General features: G+C 41.7%; 1 protein-coding gene across 1 annotated transcript; it reads left to right on the forward strand.

Moving 5' to 3' along the window:
• The first annotated feature begins 24345 nt into the window (after positions 1-24345).
• Positions 24346-25011, forward strand: LOC143885834 (uncharacterized). The gene has a single exon (XM_077389887.1). It carries the CDS (start codon positions 24346-24348, stop codon positions 25009-25011), a length of 666 nt encoding a protein of 221 aa, XP_077246002.1.
• Positions 25012-26208: the final 1197 nt, after the last annotated feature.

Consider the following 26208-nt stretch of genomic DNA (forward strand, 5'->3'; position numbering starts at 1 on the left):
CCGTAGTGGTTGCGGGGTAGAAAATATGGTTGCCTAGTGGTTCCGAGGTATAAAATGTGGTTCCGTAGTGGTTGCGGGGTATAAAATGTGGTTCCCTTGTGGTTCCGGTGTATGAAATGTGGTTCCGGTATATGAAATGTGGTTCCCTAGTGGTTCCGGGGTATAAAATGTGGTTCCCTAGTGGTTCCGAGGTATAAAATGTGGTTCCGTAGTGGTTGCGGGGTAGAAAATGTGGTTCCCTAGTGGTTTCGAGGTATAAAATGTGGTTCCGTAATGGTTGCGGGTTATAAAATGTGGTTCCTTAGTGGTTCCGGGGTAGAAAATGTGGTTCCCTAGTGGTTCCGAGGTATAAAATGTGGTTCCCTAGTGGTTCTGAGGTATAAAATGTGGTTCCCTAGTGGTTCCGGTGTATGAAATTTGGTTCCCTAGTGGTTCCGGGGTAGAAAATGTGGTTCCCTAGTGGTGCCGAGGTATAAAATGTGGTTCCATCGTGGTTACGGGTTATAAAATGTAGTCCCGTAGTGGTTCCGGTGTATGAAATGTGGTTCCGTATTGGTTCCGGGGTAGAAAATGTGGTTCCCTAGTGGTTCCGAGGTATAAAATGTGGTTCCGTAGTGGTTGCGGGGTACAAAATATGGTTGCCTAGTGGTTCCGAGGTTTAAAATGTGGTTCCGCAGTGGTTGCGGGGTCTAAAATGTGGCTCCCTAGTGGTTCCGGTGTATGAAATGTGGTTCCTTAGTGGTTCCGGGGTATAAAATGTGGTTCCCTAGTGGTTCCGAGGTATAAAATGTGGTTCCGTAGTGGTTGCGGGGTAGAAAATGTGGTTCCCTAGTGGTTTTAAGGTATAAAATGTGGTTCCGTAATGGTTGCGGGTTATAAAATGTGGTTCCCTAGTGGTTCCGGTGTATGAAATGTGGTTCCCTAGTGGTTCTGGGGTAGAAAATGTGGTTTCCTAGTGGTTCCGGGGTATAAAATGTGGTTCCATAGTGGTTCCGAGGTATAAAATGTGGTTCCCTAATGGTTCCGGTGTATAAAATTTGGTTCCCTAGTGGTTCCGAGGTAGAAAATGTGGTTCCCTAGTGGTGCCGAGGTATAAAATGTGGTTCCGTCGTGGTTGCGGGTTATAAAATGTGGTTCCCTAGTGGTTCCGGTGTATGAAATGTGGTTCCGTAGTGGTTCCGGGGTAGAAAATGTGGTTACCTAGTGGTTCCGAGGTATAAAATGTGGTTCCGTAGTGGTTGCGGGGTAGAAAATATGGTTGCCTAGTGGTTCCGAGGTACAAAATGTGGTTCCGTAGTGGTTGCGGGGTATAAAATGTGGTTCCCTAGTGGTTCCGGTGTATGAAATGTGGTTCCCTAGTGGTTCCGGGGTATAAAATGTGGTTCCCTAGTGGTTCCGGTGTATGAAATTTGGTTCCCTAGTTGTTCCGGGGTAGAAAATGTGGTTCCCTAGTGGTTCCGAGGTATAAAATGTGGTTCCGTAATGGTTGCGGGTTATAAAATGTGGTTCCCTAGTGGTTGCGAGGTATAAAATGTGGATCCGCTGTGGTTCGAAGGAATAAAATGTGCTTCCAAGAGTGTAACTTATTGTTCCAATTGTGGTTATCATTTTAAATGGTTGTTCATATATTAGTTTGTATTCAAATTTTATGAGGGTTTAATAATGGTTCTTATCCTAATAGGGTTTGCGCAAATGGTGGAAAGGAGGGCTTCTTTTATGTTACACGTTGATGGGTACTTGAAGGATAAAGTATCATTTGAGTATATTGGCGGGACGAAGATGTCTTTAATTGTGAATCGGCATATAAAATTTGCAGAATTTGAGTCTCTAGTTCACCAAAAAATTCATACCACAGCAACCGGTATCTCACAATCTATAAAATGTCGATATGTCGTGGATCCGTATCAAATCGTGTTGTACGACATTCGAAATGACGATGACCTAGCTATGGTGATGATGCTTTTTGAGAATAGCCTCTTCAATTGTATGAGCCTGTACATCACCAAAGAGTACAGAGTAGGAGGAATTAGTTCAGCACCGATCCCCATCCGGAGGTAAAATATTCAGTCAGGTGAAAATTTTAATTCTTTGAACTCTCATTCCATTACACTATTTGGTGATGTGAAATTTGTCATTGCTCAGGAATATGAGGGATCGAATTCAACATTATGAAGATCCTATTTTAAATGGAAATATTTGTGAACCTTCTTCTCGTCCTCTTGAACCGCCATTGTCATTTGATGCTCTGAAGAACATAGAAATAATTGGCAGAAACCGAGAAGATAGTAATATTCCTCGGAATCCGAAAAGATATTCAGTGGACTTGAACCAAGACTATGAGGACCCTATTTTTAATGAGACAGAGGAAAATACAAGTCAACATATGAGCACTGCCATGTAATCTTGTAATTACTAATTACATTTACTTCGTCAGTTCTATGTTTCTCTCATACAATATTCATTCTAACGTACTCCCTACTGTGCAGGCACGATGCAGAGTTCAGCAGGGATTTCCATAGTGATATGCATGTTAGTGATGGCATTGGATGCGAGGATGGTAACAGTATAAAGGGTGATGATTCATTTGGTGATGATGACTTCGTTGAGGACAGTGTGCGCGAAGGTGACTTTGGTAAGGAGGATAAGTGCGAAGCTGTACGCCCGCTCGTTGGTCTACAGAACGTTGTGGGCGACCCGTTGTGTAATACATATAGAAGGGAGGGGTTGGAAGTAGATGAGATGGTTGTAGATGAATTAAATGAGGGACGTATAGGACTTGAGGAGATGAAGGTGGGGGGAATCTTCCCGAATTTTAAAGTATTTAAGAACAAAGTGAAAGAGTACGCAATTGAACGGAAGTTTATATTCGTCCCAGTAGATTCAAAGCCTACAAAGTATGCTGTTAGATGCAAGGATAAAAGTTGCCCCTTCAGAATCAGTGGGAGAATTTCTTTGGATCATGTTATGGTAAAAAGGTTTGTGCCAGAGCATACATGCTCAGGTACTATGAGGGGTAATGACCATCCCCTTGTCACAGCAGCTTGGGCAGCAGACACCTGTCTTGGGTTATTTCCCTGCCCAGGAGACGTGAGGCCTACTTTGATAAGAGCATACATCAAGGATAAGTGGGGTATAACCATAAGCTATGTGAAGGCTTTCAATGCGAAGGTCATTATACACGAAAAAATGTGTGGAAATGCCGAAGCGTCTTACCGCATCCTTCCTGCATATGCTGAAGAGATGGAGAGATGCAATCCTGGCACCATTATGTGTGTATATCGAAGTCGTCAGCTATGGACGGGTGGAGATAATACATTTTCTCGTTTATTTTGGTCATTCGGCCCTAGCATTCGCGCCTTCAGTCGAACAATTAGACCACTGATACTAATTGATGGGACACATTTGCGAGGCAAGTATAAAGGAATTTTATTAGCTGCCACTGCAGTAGATGGTGACGGTGGATTATTTCCGTTAGCATATGCAGTGGTTGAGAATGAGATGTATGAGAGCTGGCTATGGTTTCTTCGTTTACTCCACCAAAGGGTGATACCAGCCGAAAAAAACAACAACGAATTCATATTTCCTCTGATAGGATGAAGGGTTTGCCTAGAGCTATAGACGAAGCATTGCCGGGATCATACCATAGCTACTGTATTCGTCACCTCAATGCCAATTTCCTGAAGACCTTTAAGAGCCAAATACTTTGCAAACTTTTTTCGAGAGCCGCATATGCTTTAAGGGAGAGAGACTATAAGGAGACGATAGAATGTATTAAAGCGAAGAACGCAAAAGCAGAGAAATGGATATCTGAGATTCCTAAAGAAAAGTGGGCCAATTTATACTTTAAAGGGTCTAGGTGGAATATGTTTACAACTAATGCAGCGGAGTCCTTCAACAACGTATTAAAGGGCGCACGGGAGTTACCCATCGCGGCTCTAGTCGATCACACTAGATGGAAAGTACAAGAGTACTTCCACCTTCGCCACAAGGCTGCTTCTGAATGGAAAACGCATTTGACCCATAATGCAGAAAAATGGTTAGCCAGATCATGTCTGTATGGCAGTAAGTTCACACCCCGGCCGTGTAGTTTGAATGAATATGAAGTGATATCGTCAACTAATACAGATCGTGTGGACTTAGAGCAGAGAACGTGTACGTGTGGTCTGTTCCAAATTATGGGATTGCCGTGTGGGCATGCCATAGCAGCCATGGGAGTCAACAAGCTGGACAAATATAGGTACTGCCAGGATTGGTTTTTGGCTTCAACTTATCGGACTACATATGACGACGTGATTCACCCTACTTTAGATCGCACACATTGGCCGGAGTCATCCCATGTTTTAGAAGTAGTGTTGCCACCACGAGTAAGAAGACAGCCTGGACGACCCAAAAAAGTACGAATGGAAAGAGGGCTACAATTTGGACAACATCACAACTGCAAATCATGTGGGGAACCTGGACACAACAAAAGAACGTGCAAAAATCCCCCCTTGTAAATCTTCAGTTAAATATGACGCCCATCGGTCCATCCGCACCTACAGAAAATACGTATGTTCCATTATTACTCACTTGATATGATTTCTCTATCAAACCCATCATTTTATTGATTGTTGCATGTTTTTCTTGTAGGTCCGGTGTCTCATTCGCACCTCCTTTCTTTGCTTAGGGATGGAGTTGTTGGTTTGTTTGTACAAAGTGGCATTGATTTTGGGACTCTTCATACTGCACATAAATATTTACTCACACAGAATTTGTATAAATTAAACGTTATTATAGACTTATAGTATTACTCACTCGAAAGTCTGAACCTAGCGCTGGACTTCCCAATGACGAGAGCGGAAGCGCAATATCACTTCTTTCCCGTCCGAAGTCCGGAAGTTGGTTCGGAATTTCGACTCGGATTGCCGAACCAACGTCCGCACTTCCGATTGAACTCCGGTATAGTTGCGAAGCTACTGGACTTCCTTCGGACAACCGAATATTGGTTCGGAAATCCGCCTCGGAATTCCGAACCCAGATACGGACTTCCGATGGAACTCCAGTAGAGTTGGGAAGCTACTGGACATCATTCGGAAGTCCGGAAGTTGGTCCGGAATTCCGAGTGGATTTCCGACTCGGAATTCCGATCCAGTACTCGGATTTCTGAAGGAAGTCCAGTACGTTGGCAACTCTACTGGAGTCCCGTCGGAAGTCCGGAAGTTGGTTCGGATTTCCGACTCGGAATTCCGAACCAATACTCGGATTTCCGACGGAAGTCCAGTAGGTTCGCAACTCTACTGGAGTTCCGTCGGAAGTCCGGAAGTAGGTTCGGATTTCCGACTCGGAATTCCAATCCAATACTCGGATTTCCGAATTATGTCCAGTAGGTTGGCAACTCTACTGGAGTTCCGTCGGAAGTCCGGAAGTAGGTTCGGATTTCCGACTCGGAATTCCGATCCAATACTCGGATTTTCGAATGATGTCCAGTAGGTTGGCAACTCTACTGGACATCATTCGGAAGTCCGGAAATTGGTTCGAAATTTCGACTCGGAATTCCGATCCAATACTCGGATTTCCGAAGGAAGTCCAGTAGAGTTGCCAACTCTACTGGACATCATTTGGAAGTCCGCCCCTTCGATCGGAATTCCGAGTCGAAATTCTGAACCAACTTCCGGACTTCCGACGGAACTCCGGAAATTGGTTCGGATTTCCGACTCGGAAGTCCGAAGGAAGTCCAGTACAACAGCATATATGGTGTAGGACTGGGTTCATGTACGTTACTACACGAGGATCTACCAATTCAATGGGCTTGATCACATGTATACATCATTTGTGGCGCAAGATCATTCAGATTATATATTAATGATGATCATTTGGGTGGTGAACTCGTAATGTTAAGAACTTGATGTTTAAAGCACATATCTTTTGTGTCGGATGGAGAAAAGAGTGGAATTGTGGAACATGTCAGTTTACCGGTCCCCACTACATTTTCATCTTTACCCCAGTAGAAAGAGCTTTTTCTCGATCCTAGTCACTCAGAAGCTTTTTTGTTTTTGTTGTTTTTTAAATTTTTTTTATGAGTAAGCTGGGGTTAGGCAGGACCCCGACCAGATATATTTATGGAAACCAAAGATATACATGAAGGAAGAAAACAACCCCCTTACATAAAAGGGGGGAACAAAAAGAGGCAAGAAGCCCAAACAACAACATCCAAACACAGGACAGAACCTGCAAAAACAGCCCAAAATGAAAAAACAAAGCTCGAAGCCCCAACAAGCATGAGAGCAACAAACAACCAGAGAGGCAGATCACCAGGCAAGGAGCAAGCCACAGCTACAGCCCTCTCAGGTCTTGAATGATCTCACCTGAGGATGTTTTAAGCTTAATAGAATCCGGGAAGTCCGGACGGCTGAGATTTTTCTTCCTCCCCAGGAGTGATTTCTTTGCGTTTGGTAGGGGCATAATAGCTTGGAGATGAAGGGGTGGATTTCTGATCATTGAAAAGATTTTCCCAAGGGAGACTTGTAGGTGGCAATAGATCAATCCTCATCCAGAAGGTTGCTATTGAAGGACCAGATGTTGAAGCCATTCCTCATCCACGACTTCTTCAAGTTGCCACAAACGCTGAAGAGAGCCAGGATTTGGAACAAGCCTTACCTGCAAACAAGCACAATTATCATAATGAATAACTAGAACATTTTGGTGTTTCCCAATTGTGTGCAAAATATCCACTCACCCTAGCAGGTTGATTTCCGCCACCTACTTCAGGAACGAGGAGAGCAAGTATCGGATCACCCGCCAAGCAATTGAACTCTAATGCATGTACAACCAACAACAATGACTCCCAGGTAAGAATGTGAACAACTTATAGGGATACTTTCCCATAGACCCCATTCAACATTTCTGAAAGTAGGGAAGCTCGCATAGCTGTAATATCTTTCTGGGTGAAATCGAGGCTAGCGTCACAGGTAATGTATTCCATCTCTTTCAAAACGAACAGCCCACAGTCGTGGCTGCAAAACATGAAGCAAAACCGAGAAGAAGAATTAATCGTTTACGGAGGTATCGTAAACTGAAGTAATTGCACGTAACATACCTGTTACCTAGTAGGGGCCGATCGACCACTACATCAATGGGGAATGCACTTATATCAATGTCTTTGACCATTCTGAACCATTTAACAAGGTAATCGACCTACAAATCAAGAATTCCGTACGTTAGGGCAGTAGTAACAAAAAATTAATTAATAATTGCCATACGAATCAAGTAAAGAGTAGTACTCACAAGGGGTTGCACCTTCCTAGAATCCGTGTGACTGTAAAGAGAATCGTAAAGAAAGAAGGTACGATGCCCCATATCCAACACGAGAAGTACCCAATGAACCATATCAATGTTAATTGGAATGAGTACTTTTCGTATCTCTTGAAGAGGGGTGTTCTCTACACGAGTTACGAATCTGGAACATGCATCGGGACGTTCACATCTTTCGTCAAGAATAACTTGCTGCAACCAAAAAAAGAAATGTTAGAATTGCCCGCAGCTTCAGAAACAAAAACCATTACTTATAAGTTAATTTAATCTCACAGGTAGATGGGTAGCAAGGCAAATGCATGATCCCTTTTTTTTTGTTCGCCAACATTCGTCCCGCAAGTTCAAGTAATCCGTATATACATTAACAATCTACAGAACAGACCATAGGTCAACGAGAAGGAATTTAAGAAGATATGTGTACCAACGCATTATTCACGCTTTACGTTACTAACTGAACCATATAACATCTTACCGGAGATGATATCCACCCTCTACGATCGGTTAGTATAAGCAAGTCTTCTTTACACATGTGGTACCCATCACTGTGAATGACTCTCTCACTGCAAATCGAGTAAAAAGTCACCTACCTCTATGGACCTTTGGTCATATAATTGTACTGAAACAACCTATGTATGAAATTAATCGGAGATATTAGAATTAAAAAACAATGTAGGTTGTACGAAAATTTACCTAGGTGTTACCGCTGCCAATGCATCCACCTTCATCGCTGCAGGCCCGGTGATATTGTGAAGAGCATACATGCTTTTCCGGTTGCTTATGACATACGGTGAACTGACTGCTCTACTAAGTTGTAACTTCCTTCGACGTTGCTTCACATTTTTTTCAATGCTCCCAATAAATTTTTCATCTTCTTTCTTATTTGATTTCTTACTCTTACTGAGGTTCAAATCAGGACTGTCAAGCAAGTTAACCATTTCAGCTGCAGCATCCCTGACATCCCTAGTAATTAGGCTATCAATAGAGATATGTTCTACGCTATCATCAACTATGTGTTTCCCCATATCATCTACAAAAAAACCATCCCCTACTTGCCCCTTCGCAGTCACTATCTCGGCTTTCCCATCCATATTGTCGGCCTCTCGTTCCCTCTTTCTCGTTATCTTCGTTGGGATATTATTCCCTGACTCCAAACCTTCCCTCTTTCTGGAATCTCTCCCGAACAAATGAATTTTTACCTCCCTCATTTCACGTTCAACTCTGGTTAACCTCTCCAACAATGAACTATTTGTAACAGATTCATCTACTTCGTACTTCTCATGTGCCCCACTTCCTCTCCTACTCCTCGTCCTTCTTTCCATCCCCTGCTCTGCTGCAGTTGGCGCCATTGAATCCCCCACTACGCGCACAATTGGACCCATGCCATCCCCCAATGACCTCTTTGTAACGGAGTCATGTACCTCAGACTTCCCGATGTTCCCCTCTTCCTCTCGTACTTCTCCTCCTTCGTTCCCTCCTCTGATATGTCGCAATTGGCCTCATTGGATCCCTCAGTACAGGCAGAGTTTGACCCATGCAATCCCCCACTGGGACCACAATTGAACCGACTGAATCGCAAGGAATACTACCATCGTCGTGTTGATCATCGAGTCGAAGTAGAGATTCTTCCCTTGCTGTAGCTTCGACCCTCCTAACCACCTGGAATACATTCCATATTACTAATTACAAATACGACTGTAAAAATAACACGAAAGACATACTACGACCAACATGGATTATACTCTCACCTCTGCGGCTTTCACCGTCTCATGAATAATACAGTTAATCAACTGTTGATGCTCCATCTTCTTCGTATTCATCTGAGCAGTCCACTTAAATAGACATGGATACGCATCAGGAGAATTAGGTGCCCATAACGTGGTATGCTCAAATAGCCATACCTGATATCAAAGTAGATTAGATCCGCATAAGATAGAAAGAAAAAAACTATATGCAATGAATGGAAAATTACCTGTAAAATGATAGAGCAACCCAATATATGTCCCTTTCCACCGAGTGCAGCATGTGAATCTAATGATCTGACCAAGAACTCATGAACGGGATAAGCCCATGTAACATTTCCTATAGTCTGCAGATCAATATACGGGAAGAGGCAAGAACATGCCTTCTGGTCCCTCTGCGCAAACAAGACAGTGCTGCAGAATAACAATATCAAATGCTTCACAGTCGACTTCACGAAGTCTTCTTCGTCTGAATCCATATCGGCATGAATAACCTTGACCACCTCGTCAAAGGTGGCGGTTGGACCCCCAAACCTCCAACCATCCACAGTATCACTGCTAGACCAATCAAATTGCGGCCTTTCCCCAATCATACTTAAACCTAATATTTTAGCTACATCACTAACTAGAAATGGGAGTACGATGCCGCCCAAACAAAAAGCTTTCCGTTTGGGATCCCATTTATTTACCATTGTCGTCAAATCTTCTTCCGCAACTCGACATCTTCGAGGCCCTCATGCAGAATCAAATCTGTAAATGGGGTATCCTTTATGAAATCCCTATGCACATCCCGTAACCGAATATTTTGTAGGGACTCGTGAAAGCGTGATGGACAGCATCTAGATAAGACATATTTCGCCTGCAAAAATTGCACTATTAAACAGTTGAGCGAGAAACAGCAGGAGATGCAGACGGAAAATATAACAGTTACTCACCATCACGAAAATGGAAACAATTGTTGGGAAAGATCAACAATTTTGTTAACTTCGTCTGTATCTGTCGAAACCACCAACAATCACTTGAAACACAATATTAGTCTATTCAAACACAGTATTACTCCATTGAAACAACAAGGATAAAGAAACCATATGTAATCACTTTAAACAACACAGGGCTCCCCAAATAACTGGAAACAACCAGACGTAAAGATCATGAACACCATATATGACAACCGTAGCTAATCCCTTCAAATTTAAACAATCAAACATCGGTTCAAACAACATATGGCTCCCCAAGTAATAGCAACCATAACAAACCGTACGAGACTCAAGCAAAACCATTCAAACTTAAACCACCAAAAATCACTTAAAACAACCATAGCTATATAGATACTTGAATCAAATTCATAAGAACCATCAGAAACATACCATGCAAGCAAGACACAGAATATAACGATAATAACATTTAATCCATCCATCCATAATAACATATGAAACCCGTATATAACATAACATCCATAACCATTAAAATTTTTTTTTAAAAAAAAAAAGAAACATAACATCCATCTATCCATAAATCAACCACAGCAACGCTCTAATGATCTGGGGGCAACAGATGGCGGACCAAGTTGGTCAGTGAAGAAAGCTGCTCCGTGAGTGAGGTGACCGCTGTGCCGAAGTCCTGGCGGAGGGTGGAGATCTCGGTGCGTACCCCAGTCAAAGCTTGCTGAGTCGCTGTAGACACCCCATTTTGACCGGACCCAAATTCGTAGCGTTGATGTGAAACCTTGTCAAATCAGTGAGCTGGGGTCCCAAATTGAACCTAGGATAGCTTAAGGTCTCCCGTAGGTCTCCGTAAAATTTCGTTAAGATCCGTGCACATTTGCCTAGCGAACGAGCCAAGACGATGTCGTGGTGCAAGTTCAGAAGAGTGGCGATTTAACCAGAAAAGAGGTTGTGCTGGAATCTGAAGAAGCGGTTCAAATTAGCCATTTTAGGTTGTCCAGAGAGATATTGGGGGTATGCTGATTAGTGTGTAACAAAATTGGTTAGGGGGGGAATCTTTGGAAGCTTCCTAGATATTTTTAGGGTTTTAATCTTGGCCATTCAATGTAAGAGGCGAAATGAAGGGTTGGGATTTGTGGAGAGAAGGAAAATACCCCCCCCCCATTGTTTTTTGTTTAGGCCCCCTGCTAGTATAAAAAATGGTCACAAATTCACCATATGGGGGCTGTCCAAAGGAGAAGTAGGGGGGGTCAAATTCATCATTTTTTTTAAAGCATCGAACTAGGGTTTGGGAAAAGGGGGTGAGTTTCTGCAGCCGAAGGGGAGAAAAAATAAGAAATAAAAAAATTTCTCTCATTTGCAGAGAGCTAGGAGAGGAGAGAGTGAGAGAGCAGAAAGAAGAAGAAGAAGAAGAAGAAGAAAACCCTCTTCTCCGGCTTGGTTTCCCACCAGAAATCCGTCAAAACCCCAGTCTTCCATCATCTTCCCAACCCAACTTCGTCTTCTCCGGTGGCTCCTACCGGAATCCGGCAACCTACATTCCTCCACCGCCATCATCGGCACCACCACCGCCATCGAAAACCCCCAATACCCATTTCAATTTCTCCTCTGCAAAACCCAAACCCCTCTTCGAACCCATCTCATTTTCTACCCAAAATCCCCATTCGAAACCCACCACCACCCATTTTCTTCTTCTTTTCCACCTCCGGCCATCTCCCTCATCTTCTCCGGTCATGCCACCTCCAACCGCCACCCTCTTCACCATTAAAACCGGCCATCATCTAAAACCTCTCATCATTTCCCCTCCGTTAATCCGGCAAAACCCCCTTCTTCTCCGGTCGGATTCTCACCGGAATCCGACCATCCACGATTAACCCCAGCCGGCATCCTCCATTAAACCCCCTCTCAGCCACCATCGAGATCTCCACCCCTAGCAGCCCCCATTTCCTCTTCTCTGCAAAAATTCAAAAACCCCAAACCCCTTTCATTTTCCCCTAAGATCTGCTCCATCCTCACCCTCAAACCCACTTCCATCATCTTCTTCCCAACGACCAAAACCCCATTTCCATCTCCATTTCTACACCAATCTCAAACCCATTTTTCATTTTCTTATCAAATCTCATCTTCTCCCCAAAATCAGATCTGCAAATTCGGCTCTAGACCCCACCCTCTCCACCATTTCAACCACCATCCATATCCCCAAACCCACCTCCATTAAAAACCCTTGAAAACCCATCTCTCAGCCACCTCCATTCCCAACCACTTCTCATTCCCATTTCCCAAATAAATCCCCCACTAAACCCATTCCATCTCCACCATTTTTCTAACCCTCTGTTTCACGCCCATCCTCAAAACCCATTCCGACCCAACACCATTTCTCCGGTGGGTTTGCTGGAATCCGGCAAAACCATCGCGGACGCCATCATTTTTTCCCCTGAACCCATTTCATTTTTCCGCAACCCCATCTCTGTTACGTCCATCACCATTACTTCCAAAAACCCCATTCTTCATTACCGGAAACCCAATCTCTTCCATTAGCCCTCTCCATTCTGATCTGCTGCCTTCATTTCCATCATCAGACCTTTGATCTAGGGCATTTTGAGGTCGGACCCACTTACTATCAACTTAAATCCGAAGTCTGTTGTAGTGGAGCTCAGCCATTTTCTTCGTTGATCTCATCAGCAGTGGTATCTTTTCCTTCTTGATAATCTTGGTTGCAACTCAGGTAACATCCCTAAACCCTTGTACTACTGGAATTTGTATGGTTATTTACCTTATCTTATACGGCATAAATTCAGGGGTTAGATATTACGGCACAATTTTGGATGCAATCTGATATTCTGTGTTTGAATGGATTATGGAGTAATGTGTGTTAAATGGAAAATCTGAATCAGATGATCATCTGGCTCCACGTTGTGGGCTGTATGATTACATAGTTCATTTGATGGAGTATGATTATCACCTATTGGGTTGGATCTAAAGCATTTCTATCATATTTTAGAGTTATTCTCCTCTTCACCTGCAATGTTCAGCTGGTAGTATATGATTGTAGTCTGACGATAATCTCACATAATTCATGTCAATTAGTATGGAGTAGGAGTGGCAATTTCGATTTCCCTTTGATTGTGTGTTTTCTTTAAGAGAGGATTACCAAATATCAAGTGATTGGGCATGAAATTTCTAAGGTTTTGTTCGGTTTTTCAAGTAAATCATGTTTAGGCATGCCAGCTGCTTTGGGGAAAATTTCAAAAAAAGCCTACGTGCTGTAGACCCACTGTTGGCACAAATCTGCTTATATGTCACTCTCACAGTTTTTACATTTGAATCTGCACAAGTTGATGCCCTGTTATGTATTAAAATTTGTACAAATTGAAAATATCATTTAATGTGTTTCTATAATCTGTTGGAAATTTAATACTTCTCTTTCATACTAAGCTTTGAGTTAGGGTTTGAAGACGGTAATAAATGGATTGTTCAGGTGAGATTATCTCAAAGCTTATTATACTCATTCCTTTTTATTTAAATAAATTGTTTAATAGGAAGAAGGAGATCAGATGACTACTCTATTCGATATTATCGACATGAGTACTGTCTGATTTCAAGGCGGGATTAGAAATATTATCATGTGTATTATGATATCAGATGATTACTTTAGCATCATCTGATTTCATCCCCATATTGGGGTGGTGTTTTGTGTTTGGGCATAGAAGTGTTTGATATTGTTTTTGCTTTATTAGGCTATCCAGCGGCTGGTCTGGACTAATTAATGTTGTTTATCATTTTATGATTTCTACAGGTTGTGCACTCTTTAGTTGTAGATCATATTTTGCTGATATTTGATTTGTTTTTATAATAATTGATTGAAAATTTGAGATTATCTGGTATCCTTTTTCCTCTCTTTGGATAGACTAACACAGTCTTATAGATTTCTATTAAATTTCTTTAGATACTAGAGTCCCCTCTCATTGCGAGGGCGATGAAGGCACTAGCCCAAGCCCATCCTTAGGGGACTTGCTCAGTCCAAGTAGCATACCCCTCCTTTGTATATAGGAGACTTGCCCAGTCTCATTCTCTTGCTAAACCTCCTCTTTGTGCGTCGTTTGGTTTTGGGAGAACACCCTACTCGGCTTGGCAGCATACCCCTACCCTTATGGGTATTGGGTTGCACATTTGTTGCACCCTAGGGCTAGGCAGCTGTCCGGCCCGGCTGGGTGTTTTACCTTTGCCAAATATGCACAGGGTCTCTTATTCCCTTTTACATCATTTACGTCTCGGAGACAAGCCTTGTCTCATATAAGAGAGTTTCCCCTTTAGGAGGCTTACCTAGCCTCATGTTAGAATAACCCTTCCTCCTGGCGAGTCTTTGACTCATTTTTACCCCTTTCTTGGTAGTGTTTTTAGTGAGTCTCTGACTCATTTGTGCTCCTTTCTTTAGTGTGTTAGTTAGTAGTTCGCCTTTAGATTTGTTGTCATTCATCCTTGTTTGAGACTAACTCAGTCATATAGAGCCTTCCCTGCTTGGGATCTTAGATTGTTTTCTCTGTTCTTGGGACACTTCTTTACGTGTTGTGGTTCGTCTCTTTGAGACGCTTGTTGTTTGTTCGGGGTTTCCCCTTTTGATCTAGGGCTTTGCCCTAGTTTGTGGTTATGCTTGCGTGTTCCCTCGAAGGGTGAAAACATTTAAGAATCTAAGAGCATTGGAAAAGCTTTAAAATCCAAAAACATTAGAAATTTGAAACTCAAAAACATTTGAAAACTTTAAAAATATCAAAAACATTGGAAAACATAAAAAAACCTTTAAAAAAATCTAAAGTGTTGAGTGTTTCTTTTATAAGCGTAGTTTGAGAGTTCGTTTCGAACTACGTTGGCTTGATCCTCTCCCACGAGGTACGTAGCGCAGCTCGGGATTTATATCCCAAGTCCAGCCAAACTTTTTGTAAATAACATTTTAAAAAATCTTTTTCTTTGAATAAGCAACCTTTCTAATCTTGTTTTCGAAAGATCTTCCTCTAGAGTTAGGAGTTTCTCCTAGATAGAGAGTTTTAGAGTTAGGTTTTTTTTCTTTTGTTAGGTTGCTTGATTGTTTGTTTGTTGTGTGCTTGTTTTAGAGTTAGGGGTTTGTCCTAGAGTTATAGGAGCGCCTCCGTCCGGTCAGTTGGCGATTCACATCGCCGAGTGATGACTAGGGTAGGATACGCTAGTCCACCTTTGGTTTTCCTTAAGAAATACAGCCTAGTTACACATAGGTTGTAGGAACCACTTGCATTAGCCTAGGGCTAACCGGCATTTAGTTAGGGCATATAGGATGTCCTAAAATCTACAATTCACTAGAATTTAAATAATCGTACAAGAAGCTTTAATAACTAGTCCGGTCTTTTAGATCGAGTCTAGGATAGAGGTCTAGGTGTCTTAGGCATCCTAGCTTAGAATAGGCGCGAAGAACTACGTTGCCTTGATTCTCGTGGAGGCGGGGATACGTAGGCTTCTTTGGATGAATACCAGACCATCCGAGGACTCGGGCTAATGTTTTAGAGTCTTAGGATTTGTTGTGCTATTATTGTAGGATTTGATGTGTTTTCTCATATTTTTTTGTACTGATCTCATACCTTCAGCTATAGCTTGCATGTGTTTGCACATCAGAACTTAGACACCCATTAGGCTTGTCACTCATAACCTAGTTATCATTAGGTGACATTTATTTCGATTCTTTTGTGTGTGCTTATTTTCATCTCCGAGACATGCATGATTAGATAGACGTTTTCTCGGAGATGCGTGTTCCCATTTCATATGATTTTCGCTTGAAACTCTTCAAGGTTAATAATAAATGGCATAAGAGACCAAGTGTTCGCACTCGGGCGAATTGGGGGCGCTCTTCGGACCTTCTCCATTCGTCACCAGGCACGAACCTTTTGTATCTCTGGTTATCCATTGCAAACAGAGCATTTGTTTTGGTTCCATGGCTTGTCCATGGATGGCGACTCTGAGTTATTTTCAGATATATCTCGGTTTCGAGCCCTGGCTCCGGATCAGGATGTATCTCTTTCTTTTTATATCGCCACTCATGCTATGCTGTGAGGGTGGCATCCATTTTGAGAGTTCCTTGGTAGAGCTCTCCTTCACATGTGGATGATCCGGAGGGTGCTAGGGACCTGTTCCCTCGCCGCCTATCTCGGATCGGGGTCCACAGTCGCCAATTGCTCTTGATGATGGGATTGTAAAAGCTGATGAACCGCGGTAAACTGCCCGTCAAGGTGCTGACGGTGTGCACGAAGCTCCTGCGCAACAAACTCCTGTGATGCAAAACGCTGAGCCGGCTGACGAGGAGGGGGAGCAGGGCCCTGTATATCAAGCCGCATGGCCTTTATAGTTTTAGCATTGAACACAGTTGCGGGACTAAGGCGTTCTTCACCACCTTGTATCAACTTCTCATGGTTGAAGACATGCGTGAGAAGCATCCCGAATGGTAGACTAGCCAAGGCCTTCGTCCTCGTGTCCTCCATGAACCTAAGGAGGATATAGCCAAGGTGAAGGGGCGTGCCGCGAAGAAGTCGGTGCATAATAAAAGCCTCAAAAGGCCGAACCATGTCAGCATTGCCTCTGCGAGGCGTGATATTGCTCGTCAGAATCTTGTGTAGGACTTTGCACATAGGGGTCAGGGAATTGTAGGATACGTTGGTTGACCCGTCAGTAGGTGGGCCTTCGCAACCAAGCTCCCCATAGGCGGCGACCGGATCATCTATACAGGCACTAATGTCATCCATGGTTCCGGGCCAAAAGTAGATTTCGTCGCCTGTGGTGGGAAGAGAGACAACTTCACAAAACTTTTGAACTGTCATATGGATGGTTTTGTTGTTTACTCTGGATTGGAAGACCTTCAAATCTCTGTCGAATCTGTAATTGGCATAGAATTGCTTGACGAGAGTCGGGTACGAATCACAGTGAATTTCGAGAAAATTGACCCATCGAAAGGCCAGAAATAAGGGTTTCACATTATAAACTTCGACATCTTTAAAAATGACTTTCCTACCTCGGAGTATGCCCTTCCTTTCTATACGACCAAGGGACCCAACCTCTACATCTGCATCCTCATTGCCCATATCCTCATCAGAGGCAGGAGGACTAGGGGAGGGCTCACGGATAGCCTTCCCACGCCGTTTGGGGGTGGAAGACCCTGCATCTACATTCACATTCTTCTTTCTTTGCTTCGCGCGCTGCATGACTATAGGGGTTTTGGGTTAGGTGGTTAGTGGGGTTCACAAAGTAAAAGGGGAGCCGCTTCCGGTCCTTATCTGCACAAAGCAGGAGAATAACTTGGAGGGGAAGATACTTTAAGTAGGAGATAGTTGAAAAGTTGAAATTAAAGATACTTCAAAGAAAATCATGTTTCAGAAAGTTTGTACAAACACACTATTTAGAGACTTCGAACAACTTGAAACCAATGTTAGGATAGAGGAACTAAGGAACCACATATTAGAAAGTTCGCAAATATGATTAGTGGAACCACATAATAGAAAGTTCAAACCACAATAACTGGATGGAGGAAGTACGGAACCACAAATTACACAGTTTGAACCAGTAATACTGGATACAGGGTCCATGGAATACTGGTTCCAACTTCGGCAGAATAAGTGGTTTCATGGATGCAACTTCCATGGAATAACGGTTCTAACTTTCAAACCCCTAATTGAAACTCTTCAAACAAATTCAAAACAATGCAACCATTGAAAAGCATTGAAAACCATGGAAACCCCAAATGAAACTCTTGAAACCATTGAAAACCTATATGCAACCATTTAAACCCTAAATGAAACCAGGCAAACCATTGAAACCATAAATGAGAGCCTAAACCATTGAAACCCTTTCAAACCAAAAATTAAACTATTGAAACCCTTTGGAACTAAAATTGATTCGAACTATATACAAAAAGAGAAACCAGATGAACCTATTGAAAAATGCCGAAATAGAGGATCCTTGTTACGTGCAGAATCTGTACCAGTTATTTAGTTATTTTCCTTTATGTTAATTTTCCCGTAGGGTCACTCCCATCTATGTAATGGAGTTGGTTTTGAGTGATTGTGGTGTCAGTTATGGAGAGTAAGTTAAATTTTGGTCCCATCCCATGTTTGGTTGCCTTTTAGCACTAGGTTTTTTTTAATCCCACTCTTGTAATGATTACTTCTGGGGTGAAATTTTTAATCCCACTTTTTTAATGATTGAAATGTCATCCCATCCCAAGATAACCTCAGGAATAAAAATAAACTCAGGAACCAAAAATAAGCTTGAGAAGATTTTTTTTCTACCCAACAGTGCAACCAACCAAACAAAGGTTTTTTTTTTCCCACCATATCTCCCAGGGTATTTTTTTTCTCCCACATAACCAAACATGGGATTTTTATTTTACCGGGATACTTCTACGACTTTTTTTTTCCCACCTATCTCCCAGGGTATTTTTTTCTCCCACATAACTCCCAGGAACAAAAAAAACCTGGCAACCACACAGAGCATAAAGAGTTCTTATTTTGGTGTTACATTTCTTGTTTTTGGTGGAGTTAAGACAGAAGCCTGTGGTTTGGCCATTTCCCACTTTTAACCTCGTGGTTTGGAAGTTACCAACGACACCACCAGGTATGTGGCATGCAACAAAAGCGAAGAATCCTAAGATCATCTCCTGCTGACTTACCAATTCTCCTATCAACTGTGGATGCACGTTATCAAGAGTTTTGGCATAGCTAGGGTATCTCAAGGATCAATCAAGAAAGTCATTCTTAATTGGAGTATAGGCCCTTTCGGCGAAGCTGGTTGAATCACATGGAAGAATGTCCCATTTGTTTTGATATGTCAACTTTGGAAATAAGGAACAACTGAATAGTGAAGGAGCGCGAGAGAGAAATAGGAAGAATACTGCTAGATATCAAGATTGTTATACTATGGGGAAGAGGGAACAAGCTCAAAGCCACAAACACGGTGAGTGATATTCTAAGGGGTCGGACAACGATTATCATGGAGAAGAGTGGAAAACCTAAAACCTCGCTAAAGTGGTACACCCCACCCCTTGGATCAATCAAATTCAATTTTGACAGAAGCTACAAAGGAAGCCCGGGCTGGGTAAGGATTGGGGTAATCTTCCGTAACTACGATGGGTAAACAATCCCATGCCATTAAAAAAATATCTTTAAAAATCTTATCTTTTTCTGTACCACTGGGCGTATGTGATGCAAATGAAGTAGAAGCCCATGCCTTAATTCTTCTTTTTTTTTGAATGTTGAAGCTTTCATTAAAAGGAAGAAGACCAAGATGGTCGAAACTCCAAAGATTACAAGGACAGAAAAACAAGAGAAGCCCGTGCCTTACTATGGGGGCTGAAATGGTATTCAAATGCTAGACTAGAGCCACTGATCATCGAAGGGGACTCCTCTAACGCCATCGCTTGGGCTGCTAGTAAATCGTCAGGACCTTGGAAGCAAGATGACGTAATAGCAGAGATTAGATATTTGTGCTTATTCTAGCACTTCTTAAATATCATCTTACATGTCCAGCATTTCCATAGGTTTTCATGATTTTACAGGATTTCCAGCAAAATTCCGAACCGAAACATTTCTGTTTCTCTCACAACTGAAACCGAATTCAAAACTGAAGTTTAAAACCTTGGTTGAGCCTCGTTTAGGCCTATAAAATGATATGAAGGGAGACCAATTGTCATCGCAGGACAATCCTCCCCTACCAAATCTCGTTGACGTCCTTTTCTTTCCTTCAGCATACCACCTCCTTCAACGATTCCTCCATCAATTCTTCCTCTGAGGAGCTCGATCCTCCCATCGAGTCTTCGACCGACTGGGACACTCCAAGCGCCCATTCCTTCTTGCCCATATTGCTCTTTCCATCATAGGGCCTTCAACTAATTGTAAGGTTGAGACTCTCCCATCCTTGCCATTCTTCGTATGTACAATGGGGAACATGTATGGGAACCACTCACCCATGGTACTTACCACTACAAGATGAGGTATGGGAACTACCTACCTTTGCTGCACATGAGAACTCCATTCCTTGTATCACCTGGTAGTCGTACAAGGGCATTGTCGTGAGGTTGATGGAACTCTACGAACTTTACTTCCACACCTTTTCCACCCTAGGGTGGGCCTCCAAGTTTACGACCTTCACGGGTGTAAAGTCATTCGCAAATTGTAGGCCTAACGGCATAGCATCCTCCAACACGAAGTTGCGAGTTATGCATATGTACACTGAAGCCTCGTGGTCTTCCCGTTAATGAGCACGTCAAAATATCATGATTTCCACAAAAACCCTAATATTTTAGGGCTTTTTTTGTTTTTATCAATGTTCTCTTTCTTAAAATGTGGGTTTAATGTAGCCATGGGGTGGGGTTTCATTGTCTGTGGTGGAGGTGACGGCGGTGGCCGGAGATGGCGAAGGTGGCGGTGGCAAATGGCGTAACCCTAATCCCTCTGCAAATGGCTTCAAACCAGTGATAAGGGTATTTCTGTCCTCAATATATTAACCATGTTTAGTTTTACTCATTCCGTCAGGTTAAACTAACGGACCGTCAACAGCGGGGGTCTACTAAAAAATGTCATAAAGTTGAGGGGGTGTCATTGCTAACTTCCAAACCACGGGGTTAAAAGTGGAAAATGGCCAAACCACAAGGGGTGTATCTGTATTTTTTCCTTTTAAAAAAAAATACATTAACTACATGAAAGTTTCATTATAGATGTTGAAGAACAAAAGGGACAACAAATATTCATCACAATGCCAATTAGAACTTCAAATCATCAAGTTTGTTCGAGGCTAGCATTACCTTAACCAACAAAAAGAAATTCAAGAACAGGAGGGAGCTTAAAAGGGAAAAAATACAGGCAAAGTTGCTCCATGATTAGCAGGTTGTTCTGTAACTCAGTATGGATCAGTTTTTCAAAATGCCGATGGGGTGAAAATGCAGCGAAAGTGAATCCTAGTCGACTTGGTTGATGCGGCTGAGTACTTGGTTGATGAGACTGAGTAATCGGTTGACTCCCCCACATAAATCAGGAGAATCAGAGGAGCTTTGATGGACTTTGTAGGACAAAACGCGGACTCGGCCAAGAACACAGCCAAGTTAAAAAGAGTTGACTTGGGTGAGTCCATGATGATGTGGGGGAGTTTTGAAACTATGGCATGGATTAAACATTTAATGGAATTGAAGGGGGTAATACAGAACAAGTTTGAGAGGGGGTAATATAGAACAACTTTGAGATGGTTCTTGTCTACTTCAGTTTCCATTTGCTAGAGTGCTAAATTGTTGCATAGGTTGTCATAAGTTTGAGATGGAAAATATTCATTTTTTTCTTATATTTACTTGAAGCGTAAGCTAATCTTGGAACTGATATTAAGTGAAGACATCTCTCTCAAGAAAGTTTTGGTAAATGCTTCTAAAAGTAAGTAGGTCTGGGAAAGTTGTATTGACTTATAAATCCCTACAATTAAATATTGGGCTTTCATGATTTAACATTTTAAAAATAACATTTCCAATATGAAACTCTAAAAGCAAAATTTTTTTTGCATGTATGTGCTTCTGTAGAGAACCTTAAACCATCCCAAGTTACAGAATATCAGATAGCAACTGGGTATAAATAATAGAAAAACCAGAACCCATTGATTTAACATATCTGTGTATTTGCATGTAGGTGCTTTGTAGATAACTAGTGTTGAGTTCATTTACCAAAAGAGAAGGAACATACAAGGACACAGATTCAAAATGCAATTGCTTCTCAAAAATACTCCCAAATCGTTAGCGAAGGAAAAATGGCGGAAGATTCGCAATGCCCCTTGGGATTTAGATCTCCTATGATTTTTCTACTCATTATTCCCATTTTAAGCCCTCAACGAAACCCTTTCAAACACAAAATCAAAGCCCAACGAAACCCTTTGATAAAAACCCTATATCAAAACCCATTAAAATCCAAAAATTTCAAAATCCATACAAATGAAACCCTTTGCAAAGCATTTCAAAGGCTTCAAAACTACATACTCATGCAAATCCCTCTCACAAACTACCAAAGAGGTACTTAAAACAGCTTCAGATACGTGAGATCCAACCCATCACGAAAAAAACCCAAATTTAAGAAAACCCTACATCAAATGTTTAAAAATTACCTTTGAATAGTGGACAAAGCAGATTTCCGGCGAGAGGGGATGTTTTCCGGCGAGTAGGTGGTGCGTCACCGAGATTCACGCGGACGTACGACGGTGACAACGGTCGTTTCTCCACCGGCGGTGAGAGTTCTCGTCGGAGAAGAGAAAGGTAAAAAAAAAACCGTGTGAAAAGTAAAAAACAAAAGTATAAACAGTGTAAAAGGTAAAAACCTAAACTAAGGGTATTTTTGTCTTTATACATTTTTTCTCTCACCTCACACCCTTTTTTAATAATTTACAAATTACTACCCTTTTTTCATAATTTCGAATAAACACTGCATTTTTCTCATCATTTGCCCTTTTTTGAATTGTTCAAGTAATATGTCCTCTGTGAACCGAAGATTTTGCTAAAATGAGATGATTAGAAATTAGAATACACCACAATCAGTGCTTATATAAAGCAACATGGCGAGTTAAAGAATTATTTAGCAAGGGAGATAAAGATAAAAGCAAACTTAATCAAACCTAAGTACCTAGTTGTTAAATCTAACATCCTAATGCTCCAACGGTCAGATCTTACTACATTTGTATATTCTAACATGCCCCCCCCCCCCCCCCCCTCAAACCTAACTCAAAATTTTCTTTAATTTTGGGTCCAGTCATTGGTGTAATCAGTATCCAATAATTTATTTTGGACTCAATCCAAGGCCCTGTTCGTTTCAGATTGTCACAACCAATGGTGAGGGCCCCAATCGATTATTTGGGCCAATCATTGGTTGGGGCCCTCACCACTGGTTGTCACAGTCTCAAGCAAACAGGGCCCAAAACAAACAGGTCCTTAATTTAGAGTCCAATAATCATTTTTGGGCTCACAATCGGTTCTCAAAATAAATAACAAACAGGGCCTTCACAACATGACTTGCAGCACAAGTTTAGTACCGTGTAAGCTTGAAACGACAAAGATGGATTATGAAAGTAAAATAGTCTAAGTTTACCACAACATTACATATTAATGAAGCATGCCCCACATGATCCAGCCTTGGATCTTTGTCTAGTCCACAGAACTTTAGGATAAAATTAGGGATTCAACTCCGGTTGGCCAATCCGAACCCGACCCAAGCCGAGTTCCAACCTGACCCAAGCCTAGGAACCCCTTTTTCCAACCTGAACCCGACCTGACCCCAGTCCCAATCCGAGTTTTTAAATCTTAAAAAAATAAAAAAAAATAAATAATGGGTTTCACTCAGAATCGGGTTGCCTGAGCCCTCAACCCAAACCCAACCCGAAACATACCCAACCTGACCCGGCTTTTTTTCTGGTTGAAACCGACCGAGTTGCACCCCTAGAGGAAATCTAACAGGATCTGGGCCCATTTAGATGGATGTTTCCCTTATACATACGTTCAAACATATTATGTTGGCCTTATGGTAATTCAAAAAGAGATTTCCTGGGCACTCCCTACCTATGTAAGAGCCCAACAAATGAATGGTTTAGATCACACAAACAAGATAGCCCTACTTTTTTTTTTTTGGGCTGCACGTTCATGCATGTCCTTCCACCATATAAATTCTCACTCAAAAAAATAAATATCCATTCTTTATTTTTTTTGGGAACGATAAGAAGCGATTCGACTTCCTCTCTCTCTCTCTCTCTCTCTCTCTCTCTCACTATTGGACACTATCTTTCTCAAGCTTATCTATGATTCTTAACAATAATATTGCAACTAAGAAGTGCGAAAGAGGGAACAATTTTGAAATTCATCATTCCTTGTTTTTTGGGTTTGGATGAGAAGAAAGAGAGAGAAAATCTTTTACAACAAACAAGAGGAAGAGGCTAACAATTTTAGGGGTCATGTGGAGACATATAATTGGCTAAGAAGTGCGCAAGTGTTTCTATAAAGTTAAACCTTTTTCAAAACAAAAGGTAGAAGAGTCAAAACAATTTTGAATCTCACCCTAGTTTGGATCATAACAAACAGAGAAAATTTCTCTTACCAACGAGAGGAGAAGGCAAAGGCTTTGGGGTTTAGGTGGATACATTTAATTGGATAAGATGTGTATAGAAGTAAGGCACTGTTTGTTTTGGATTTAGAGCATGGATTATGAGTCCAAAACTTATTATTCTAAAAAATTTCGTTTATTTTTTTTTTTCCCATCTTTCAATGCAATGTAATGCCCCCTCTCTCTCTGTGCAATGATCCATCATTTTCTTCTTAAAAACCTTCATTTTCTTTTCCTTCTACAAGATACATGGAAGATGAAAGACTTGTGCTCACTCTCTCTATTCGTCGTCCTAAACCAGAACCAGAACCAGAACCACAACCTCCTAGACCTCCATCACCCAAAAACCTCCCTCCTCCCAACCATGTCCCCAACCATGTTCCACGCCCAATCCGCAATCGTGCCAATCCGAGGCAGGCTCCACGCGGCCTCAAACCCATTGAAATACCTGCACCGTTCGATTGGGCAACAACCCGTCGCGCCTCCATCCATAGCCTTCAGTACCTACTCTCCGCTGGAATTAAAAGGATCAGTGGTGAGGTGCAATGCAAGAGGTGCGAGGGACGTTATGTTATCGAGTATGATCTTAAGACTTCGTTCATGGAAATTGGATCGTTCATCCGTGCAAACCATGGATTGATGCATGATCGGGCTCCAAAGCACTGGCTGAGTCCGACGCCGCTCGATTGTCGGATTTGTCGACAATCGCAGTGTGTGAAGCCCATAATCGCTTTAAAGAAGCAAAAGATCAATTGGTTGTTTTTGTTTCTGGGACATATGTTGGGGTGTTGCACTTTAGAACAACTAAAGTATTTTTGCAAGCACACCAAGAACCATCGAACTGGTGCTAAGGATCGGGTTTTATATCTTACTTATCTTGGGTTATGCAAGCAGCTAGATCATACGGGCTTATGATTGTTGATGAGATCCAAAAAATAAGAAGAAAACAAGGTTCTTGGTTTGTTTATATTCCTTTTTCTTTTCATTTTTCCTTTATTTGCTGTAACCTTTTTTAGGTCTTTATTCTTCATCTCTATCTATGTTGTGCTCTATAGAAGCATAGAATCTAATCACCTCTCTATCAATGGCAATGGCATGGATCCAATTCTTAGTGTTGGTTCTGAAAGGGATGATGAATATTTAGATTTCCTGTTTTGTGCCCTAGGTTTTCTTTTCCTTTTTTAATAAATTTTTTTATCAACAAAGGTCTTTGGATTTTTTTGTGCTGTTACGGCTTATAGTAAACTCATGCGGATGAATGACACACATGAAGATATGCCACTAGCTTGCCAGCCACCAGAAGATCAATCTAAATTTTAATATAAATATAGTTACTTTTTTACTCAGATTTTTTTTTTGAAAATTGACATATTTGAAAATCAAATCTTTTAGTCATTAGTAATCTAAAAAAGAGGTACCACAGATGCATCTCTTTACTGAAGGCCTGTTTGAATTTCACGGAATTTTTTTTTCTTCCCACGGGAAATGATATGATTATGGTTAACTTAGAAGGATACTATTATAAATTGAAGGTTCGGCAAAGAAAATTTGGAATAAGGTTGGTTCAAGTCATCTCTTTCTGTGTCTAAAAAAGTAGGAAATTTTAGAAATATTTTTCCTTTCTATACAGCTGTCTGGCAGCCAGGATTTTTTTTCTCATGAAGACACGACTGAGATGAGGGTGGAAAAAGCCACTTCTCACCCTCATCTCAGTCGTGCCCTCTCAAATCTCTCCTCTTGGCCACCACTTGGAGACACTAATTTATCATGAAAAGAATTTCATGGTAGACATTTAAGAAAATTCGTACAATCCGAACAAGGATCAAAATGGGAACTCGATTTCATTAAGGAAATGAGAATGAGTGATTAGGACTGTGTTAGAAACTTTCCTAAGGTGGCCTTGCAAATGTCTTCAAGCTCAAGTATAGGAAGTAGTTCTGTCAAAAAAAGTATCCAAACTCTAATATAGACCGTATAGATTGGTTTTACCATGGCCTGCAGACTACCTGATGACGCCAAAATTCGTACCTGAGAATCGGATGAGCGTTGTAGACGGATCCGGCTGTTCGGGTTGGTAGAGCTTCGATCAGTGGGTGCCTGTGCTCACAGAAA

The sequence above is a fragment of the Tasmannia lanceolata genome, unplaced genomic scaffold (genome assembly GCF_043159265.1).
Source record: "Tasmannia lanceolata isolate RefF3 unplaced genomic scaffold, GAP_Taslan_0.1 ptg000011l, whole genome shotgun sequence".
Lineage (NCBI taxonomy): Eukaryota > Viridiplantae > Streptophyta > Magnoliopsida > Canellales > Winteraceae > Tasmannia > Tasmannia lanceolata.